At 40.9% G+C, this 9100-nt stretch overlaps 1 protein-coding gene across 1 annotated transcript; it reads left to right on the top strand.

The window, feature by feature from the left end:
• Positions 1-85: 85 nt before the first annotated feature.
• On the top strand, positions 86-7610 carry PSMA7 (proteasome 20S subunit alpha 7). Its single transcript, XM_053394440.1, has 7 exons — positions 86-282; positions 2589-2715; positions 4712-4836; positions 5617-5739; positions 6339-6458; positions 6750-6812; positions 7384-7610. The coding sequence occupies exons 1-7, from the start codon at positions 187-189 to the stop codon at positions 7477-7479; spliced, it is 750 nt and encodes a 249-aa protein (XP_053250415.1). The 5' UTR covers positions 86-186; the 3' UTR covers positions 7480-7610.
• The last annotated feature ends 1490 nt before the right edge of the window (positions 7611-9100 follow it).

Below are 9100 nucleotides of genomic sequence, written 5' to 3'. Positions count from 1 at the left end.
TCCTCTTCCCTCGCGCGCTTCCCCTCCTGACTCTATGGTTGGGGCGCCGGAGTGTGCGCAGGGGCGTTGCGTGAATACCGTCTCGCGCGTGCGCGGCGAGGAAAGTGACGGTGCTCTTTTGAGGAGGAAGAGCGCCGGGAGGAGAGTTTCGGCGGCCGTTTCTGTTTCTCTCAGGCAGCGGCGGCCATGAGCTACGACCGGGCTATCACCGTCTTCTCCCCCGACGGGCACCTCTTCCAAGTCGAGTACGCCCAGGAGGCCGTGAAAAAGGGCTCCACGGCGGTAAGGCGGAGGAGGCAGGGCCGAAAGAGGGGCCGGAAGGCCGCGAGGGGGAGCGGGAGCCTTGGGCGGAGGAGGCGGGCTCGCGTCCTTGTAAAACCCTGTGGTGGTTTCTGTTTTTCTTAATGATGCAGCTGTATATCTTTCTTAAAATAATAATAATAATAATAATTAATAATAATAATAAATTTATCGGGGGTACTGGTCTCCTCCCCCCTTCTCCTCAGGCTTTTTCCACCATCAAAGGGAGCCGCGCCTCAGCTCGCTTATTTAATTCATTTATCAGTTCGTCTATTTATAAAATATGTTTCATAAACATAAATACGGCCGGTGGTTTTTGTGTGAGAGAGTGAACACGCGGAACAGAGGTGTCAACTCCCTTTGCCCCCCCCCCCCAAGTTGATGATGGGGAGGTTATTGGCTTCTTGTTTTTATTATGATCATATACTTTTGGGTTTTATATTTCAATTTTGTTCTGTGAGCCGCCATGAAATCTCCCGGTATAGGGCAATATATAAATTCAATTAATAATAATAATAATAATAACAACAACAACAATTACCATTCAAATGTTGTGTGTGCACACCACATAATGAGAATATTTTATTCCAAGTTGGCACCCCTGACAAAGAGATGCTGGAGTCCAGATCTATCGGAGCGCAGCCCTCGAAAACATTAAGAGCACATTTAAACCTTCTCCACTGAAGCTTGTGGTGGGGCTGAGGCTGTTCAGGTGTGAAGGGGATTTGGGATTTCTATCGTGTTTCTTTAAATTTATCAGATATTCCAAGGAAGCAGCAAATTCAGATTAAGTAGGCAAACAATGTGGGGCAGCGTTTTGATGATGCAGGCGTGTGATTGTAACAAAAAATAATAGCCTTCAGAATGTGGCTACAAGCTTTTACAATATACAAAATAAAAATAAATTTAAATCACAGGCAATCAATTCTGATTTTGACTCCCCTTCTCCTCTTCTGCAGTTCCTTGTTTATATTTTAATTTACTGCATATCCAAATTATACTAATTTGTTATTCAGAATGTGGCACACATAAGAACTGTAAGGAAGTGCCAATTCTAATCAGTGCCTTTGTTGAACAAAGGCAATCAGAATTTTATGCTTCAATGCCTCCCCCACTAAACATATAATCCAACCACTCTGCAGGCAGAGAGCTAGCAGGAATATTCACCAATTCTTTTACCCCATCACACTTGTTGACTAACTAGTACATGCCAGGAAGTTTGTGTACTAATACAGACATGTCCAAATGCATATGGCTACACACATGCATAATGGTGAAGATTAGGGAAGCAGTAAAGTAGTGTATTAGTTAAAACAACCTTCCTTAATATGGTGTCGTTCAGATGTTCAGGCATAGAACTCCAAAGGGTCTGGAGAGATAGCATGGTCAGAGTTGACTGAAAGGGCTGTGTAAACCATGGGGAAGAAATCTAGTAGCAACCATGCAGTTAGAACACAGGAACAAGTTGTCAGACTATATCTGATAAGTGGAGGTTGCATGACTGAATTCTGAAGGGTTGGGTGCATATATAATGAATCGGGGAGTGGGCTGGCATGTGAAGAATGAAAGTGCAACCATGTCAAAGTCTACTAAGGGAGATTAGATCATTGCAGAGTGTGGCTGAGGCCTCATCACTACCTAAATTGTGTGTTTTATATTTGAAAGAGGAGCTGCATGGAAAGTAAGGTGAAAGGCTGATAAGTGAAGTGGAAGGAAAGGAACCGTAGATGACGCTTTGGGTTACTTCCAATTCTATGATTCTCTGATGAGGTCATTAAAGCATTCAGAAGTTGCTCAATTTTCAGAGAGATGTGAGCATGAAAGGCAGAGGTTGGATACTGCTGAGAGAAATGGAATAGGTATGACTGTGGCAGAAACTGAACATAAGAAAATTCTAGATTATTTGGAACTTTGCTTAAAGTTTCTTCATCTATCTTAAAACTATTTAAAGCTGTAAAATATTTTCAGTTTTCTTCAGTTTAATGGGTGATATCCAGTGTTAGCAGGTTCATTGTTTTCAGTGGGTCTGCACTGGGTATTAATGATGTAATTGGATATCACCCAATGAAATGTGATATGCCAACTCATTATCACAAAAATACTGTTTATAGAGTCACATGTAAACAATTTCATGCTTCATATGCAATTCAGTGTTAAAGCACTATTGTCTTTAGTCAATTTGGGTTGCCTTCACCTGTTGTTTTTTGCTCCTGTCACACTTTATTATAGTTAATATTTGAGGGAGCTGTTTGAAAATGTCATCTCTAATGCACTGTGTGATCTTTAAGGTTGGAGTACGAGGAAAAGATATTGTTGTTCTCGGCGTGGAGAAGAAATCTGTGGCAAAACTTCAGGATGAAAGAACTGTCCGAAAGATCTGTGCCCTTGATGACAATGTCTGCATGGCTTTTGCAGGTACTGTTATGATGGAGTCCCCTAAATACCAGGAATGGGGCTTTGGAGTAAAATTGAGTTGTGTAGTAGAACATTCTTCAGTACAGCAAAAATAAGCGGTGTCATTTTTTGTTTTCAGCTTCCAGGTAGATCTTCTAAATACCTTAATTGCAAAGAAAAGCAAAAAAATAATAATTTAGGTTATGTTATAGGTGAGGGAGAAGATTTTAAGTGAGCCGCCTTGAGACCCCTGGGTATAGGGCAGTATAGTCATACCTTGGGTTGAATGTGCTTCGGGATGAGCGCGTTTGAGTTGCACTCCGCGGCAACCTGGAAGTAACGGAGCGCGTTACTTCCGGGTTTCGCTGCATGCGCAGACGCTCAAAATGACATCACACGCATGTGCAGAAGCGCCGAAACATGACCCATGCAGACGCGCGGACACGAGTTACATTTGCTTCTAGATGCAAACGGGGCTCCAGAACGGATCCCGTTCGCATCTAGAGGTACCACTGTATATAAAGTCAATAAATAATAATAGTAAAGTGACTCCTCTGCTTTTTGGATTCAGAGTGTTGTCTTGGACAGCTCTGTTAGGAACTGCTCTGCTTCATTTTCTTGCACACTTGTGTTATAAACTTCTCATAAAACAAATGTGAAGTATTTGCCTATGCTTAAAAGTACACCATCTAATTATGATTAGTTTCTAAAATTTGAATGCAGATAGTGAAAGTATCAACAATTGCGAAAAATGTAAATGGTAAAATAAAGGCCTGTTAAAACTTTCTTTAGCGGTTTATCTAATTATTCCAGGTATAAAATTAATAGCTTTCCTGATTTGTAGCCTGGTACTTAAACTCCAAGGGACGCGGGTGGCGCTGTGGGTAAAACCTCAGTGCCTAGGACTTGCTGATCGTAAGGTCGCCGGTTCGAATCCCCGCGGCGGGGTGAGCTCCCGTCGTTCGGTCCCAGCTCCTGCCCACCTAGCAGTTCGAAAGCACCTCTAAGTGCAAGTAGATAAATAGGTACCGCTTTATAGCGGGAAGGTAAACGGTGTTTCCATGTGCGGTGCTGGTGCTGGCTCGCCAGTGCAGCTTCGTCATGCTGGCCACGTGACCCGGAAGTGTCTTCGGACAGCGCCGGCTCCTGGCCTCTTGAGCGAGATGAGCGCGCAACCCTAGAGTCGGTCACGACTGGCCCGTACGGGCAGGGGTACCTTTACCTTTTTACTTTTTACAATTCCAGGTTGTCAAACCTTGCCAATTTGTTTTATAGCTTTAAAAAGAATACTTGGCAGCTGCCAGGTAAGATATTAACAAAATAGGTTAACACAGAGTTTTCAGTCTGTTCAAAACTAAGGACTAAATTTGATGCAGAATTCCTTCTCTTTTCTTTCTTCTTTAGCCAAAAGCAGCCCGAGTGGAAGGCAGCCAGTCAGGAAGAGTCTGCTTAAATCTTTTCAGCTCAAAAACCTTTTGAGCTTGATAACCAGTATGACTCTCAATACATTGCAGGACATACATTGGATGTTTCCTCTAGTTTTCTACCAACTTCTAACGTACAGAGTTAGATTTAGCCTTGCCCCTCTGAATAGAAGGGTTCTTTCCATTTGCAAATGAAATTAACATCTATTGGAGACTCCTTGCTGAAGGGGAGTGACTAATTTTTTTTGCCAGTTCCCCTGTTAGTCCTCAGCATCACCTCCAATGCTGTTCTGCAGAGTCCCTGAGCCCTCTGAAATAGCATTTCAGCAGGTTGCAGGGGAAAGGAAGAATCTGCCGCTTACCTCCAACACAAGTTGGAACTCTGCTTAGAGTAATGCTGGATGCAGCTCCCCCCCCCCCCCCAAATTACAAAGTTTTGAACATACATATTTTATTAACCAGCACGATAAATGTGGCCTGTCATTAATCCTCTTTTCTCACCCATTTTTTTTATTAATATTTTCTAAAGCAGAAATGTCTCTGTATGTGTTCTATGCTAAATTGCACATTTTGCCCATTTTTATTATTTGTAGGGCTCACAGCAGATGCCAGGATAGTTATAAATAGAGCTCGGGTGGAATGCCAAAGTCATAGACTTACAGTGGAGGACCCTGTCACTGTGGAGTACATTACACGGTATATTGCTAGCCTGAAGCAGGTATGTACAAAGAAAAAGCAATATAGTGCTTGTTAAAAGGTGGTTAATACCAGAGAATTTCAGAGAAACATAATGTAATGCAGCTGCTATATTTTATTGAACTTGCTGAGTAACAATGTATAGATGCCTCCCTAGTTTCTTCAACAGACAGTGAAAAGTAATATGAATTAGTATTTACCTGGTGTCAGTATTTGAAATTGTTGTTGTGGTTTCTGCCATTTTTTGCCTTTCATTTCCCAACTTTAGTAATTTTGCCTTGCTAAATTGGACAATAATGTAGGTCCACCAGACGTATGTATTTTCAAAATTTACAAACAATGCACCAACAATGCATTTCAAAAATAACTAAAATATGAAGTCATCTTGGATCTCTTATTCTCTGCTACTGCAACATCAGTGGACTGACCATTAACACATTAATTAGTGAATGTATATTTTGACCATAAGTGAGTCTGGTCTTCCTAGTAAACTTGGAAAAGAGCTCTGGTTTACTACCGAAGAAGAATCTCTCTGTGCAATCTATAGTAAAAATTCCTAATTTTGTCAGGAATGAGATGGAAAAACCAAAACCAGTTAAGTTGGCTTTTTCTGATTCCAGCTTGTTCTTTTTTCCCATACGGTTTAATAATAAAGTAACTCCTCAGAACACTTGCAATGGTTATGTTTTCCTTAGTCAATAAGTTAAGAAAAATATCCAGTGCTATACACGTATTTTATGAGAAATCTGTACTTCTTTAGGCTTACACATACACTGATAAATCTTTTTCTCTTCCTCCTCAGCGGTACACCCAGAGCAATGGCCGCAGGCCTTTCGGTATTTCTGCCCTGATTGTAGGATTTGACTTTGATGGAACTCCAAGGCTTTATCAGACTGATCCTTCTGGCACATACCATGCTTGGAAAGTGAGTTGGGTTTGTCTTGCTAAGATGAAATGAACAGAAGCACTTCATTCACATAAGTAAATCTATCTACAGTTTAAGTTTCTCGCTCATAGCAAGGAGGCGGGGACACAGTAACGCATGGTCAACCCTCTCTCCTTGCCAAAGTGGATGTGTGGAACTGTCTTTGGTGGGCTGGAGTACAAAATTTTTGGCTTTTGAGGGAATCTGACGATTAAAGGACTGAAGTAAAAGTCATTTTTGTTTCTCTTAGTTTTAGATGCATCCAGAAATTTGCAAGCTAGTTCCCATCGTCCTTTCTGTTGTTGCTACTCTGGGTTTTCTCCAACACTGCACGAGGAGAGTTCTGTTTGTTCTGGAGCAGATTTTGAGGGGGCACAGGAGGCTGTAGGGGAAAGGAAAATGAAGCCTTATTGTTTAAATGGAAGTTCTGTTCTGCTCATGCAACAACTGCATTGCATACAACCCATAGATTTTGTGTTATCACACACTTCAAGGCAATATAGATAGAAAATTTAAGCAAGAGAGGACATTTTTCAGTTATGCATCTAGATTTTCTGTTGGCTTGCAAACTCATTTCTAATAAACTTTTAAAATTCCAGGCTAATGCAATTGGCAGAGGAGCGAAGTCAGTGCGCGAATTTTTGGAAAAAAACTATACTGATGAAGCCATTGAAACAGATGATCTGACCATTAAGCTTGTGATTAAAGCACTTCTTGAAGTGAGTTGGAACAACCAAGTCTTAAATTTGAGTCTTCTTTAGTTAACAAGCCGGGTGGCTATTGACAAGTTTACATACAGTTTCCATTTCTTTTAAAGTTAAAGCGCTGGCTATTGAACAGGTTTGAGAAGCCAGATCTAATGCCCTAATAGTTGTAATATATTTTAATTTTCATTTAGCAAAAACCAGAATTAAAATGCCAATGGTTCTAATATTTCTGCAAAAATGCAATACTTTTGCGCTGCAGGAAAGTCTTTTCCTAACACTTTTGCTTAACTTTTTGAATTTAAGGTTGTACAGTCTGGTGGGAAAAATATTGAGCTGGCTGTTATGAGAAGAAACCAGCCTCTTAAGGTAAGCTTCCAGTGGCTTCTGAATTTCAAAAGCAGTGTCAATTTCTGCTCAGTAGCAACAGTGCAGTTTTAAACTCACCTCCAGTTAAGACTGACTTGCCCCCTTCAGTTTCAGCATTCAATAGGACCTTCTTGTGCCTGTTTGTATCCAAGCAATGCTTCACACTCAACTTTAGGGTCTGTTGTTTTTTATTACTTGGTCCTGAAAAGTTGGACCTCAGTTGTTCATTTGGGGATTCCATTGTGATCGTGTTCCATACTTAGAACTTTGAGCCTTAATTGTTCATAGCTGTTGTTCTTCATCTCGTGGTGCCTCTCATTTGAGAGGTGGTTCCAAAACCAAATTGGCTAGATAATTCCTAAATTAGCCTAAATTCCCTATGTGGGGGACAGCATCCTAACAGTCCCATGAATGAGTGGAAAGCACGCCTGTGCATACCATTGGGAGGGGGTGACACATTGATTTCTTCATGCTGCTCTGGATGACATGATCCTTAGCAGTAGAGGAGGCATAGAAAAGCCATTGTATGCACATGGTACTCAGACCCACTATCTTGTCACTGCTGTTACAGATCTTGAGCCCTGATGAAATTGAAAAGTATGTTGCTGAAATTGAAAAGGAGAAGGAAGAAAACGAGAAGAAGAAACAGAAGAAAACAACAACATGATGTGTGAAACTCAACTGCCTAGCCGTTTTTGGTTTTTAAATCAATCATGAGTTTCTGTATAGACATGTAGGCATTCCATTTTCCTATTCACTGTCAAGTGGCCTATAATAAACCACCTGTGTTTTTTTAAACATCTGTTAATGCCATGTACCTGATTTTTCAGTGTATACTTTAACTTGATCATGGTACTACAACTTCTCTCATCAGTGAAAACCTTTTTCGTAAGTTGTGTATAAACCCAAAGTTTGAGGGCAAAATTGATTTTTAGTCACCCTTATTTGCTGTCTCTTCATTGTCCATAACTACTGCTGCCTTCTCTTTCCTCCTGTTGCAAATGATGTTTTTGTTGCCATTATTATCAAAACCCCTAATTTGCCCGCATCTTTTGCAGTATAAACAAGTTGGTTTAAAACTTGAGTGCTGCATTTGGGTGTAAAAGTCAGAAGTAAAACTTAAAACACATCTTGCAGTACTTGGGACAGCAGATAAAGGAAGGTAATGGTTCTGAAGGCATTCTTGTGGAATACAAGAGGTTTTCCGTTGACTTCAGTGGCATACTTCGAGTTCTTGCAATTTCAAGTATTCAATTAAGTGTTAAAGCTGCTAGTAAAATCTGGCACTTGAAAGTTCACAGCCCCTCCAGGTTTTTTAAGGCATGCTTCATTCCTGAGGATAGGAGTCTGCATCTCCAGATTGCATGATTGAGAACCTGAACTGTCCTAGGTAGATGGCATTTCTCTTCATCACAGCCTTATCCTTTCACTTATATACAGGTGGGTTTGGTGTGTACGTCATTAATGGGCAACATGTTTCTCCTGTCAAAACAGTTTTATGGTATAGATGCATACCTCGAGTTCCACAAATACCTTTCCCTGCAAAAGCAACTTCCAGCCTTAGGTGTCACATGTTTCCATGACAATAAACAGTCCTGTTGCTACTCCTAATAAAATTTTTAGAGCTTCTCTATTAAGCTTGCAGGCTGTCCTCTAATTCTGCCATTTATCGCAATCAAGCAATAGGGATTAAACCATAGGACAAGTAAAGGTCAGTGGTGGTTTGTTAATGAAGCCAGGTTGAAAGAACAGCCTATTTTAGGGTTCATACAAACTAGGTAAAATGTCATGGACTTCCTCTGCAATGTAGGATGATAGTCTTGCTTCACAGAATTAGACTGTAATGAAATATAAAGCACAATCTCCCGTCCATAGCAGTTGGATTTGTGCTTCAGTGTCACCAGCAGATAGATGACAAACATCTACCTCTCTCCCATGCAAGAATTCCAGTGCTTTCCTGTCTAGTAGCTTCCTTGACTTCGCTTGTGGCATTATCTTAATAAAATATGTACACCACTTGAAATGGGAAAAGCAAGAAAAACTTCACAACCCTCCTTTAAAGCATACAAAAGTTTAAAATTGCCTCAACTTTCTAAGCATCTGGGCAGGCTTGACTAAGCAAGAATGTTACTAGCAGGTGCCAAGGAGTACTGACTGCACCTGCCTGATCTCAATAGGTAGAACGAAATGTAGGTGCTGCCACACTGATCAAAATGACTCTTGGCTCTCATGGTACCTTACCTGATCAGTGGTACACAGTCCAGCTGAACTTGTTTTAAAAACTCTTA

The sequence above is a fragment of the Podarcis raffonei genome, chromosome 6 (assembly GCF_027172205.1).
Source record: "Podarcis raffonei isolate rPodRaf1 chromosome 6, rPodRaf1.pri, whole genome shotgun sequence".
Classification (NCBI taxonomy): Eukaryota; Metazoa; Chordata; class Lepidosauria; order Squamata; family Lacertidae; genus Podarcis; species Podarcis raffonei.
This window is presented reverse-complemented; position numbering and strand designations above follow the sequence as displayed.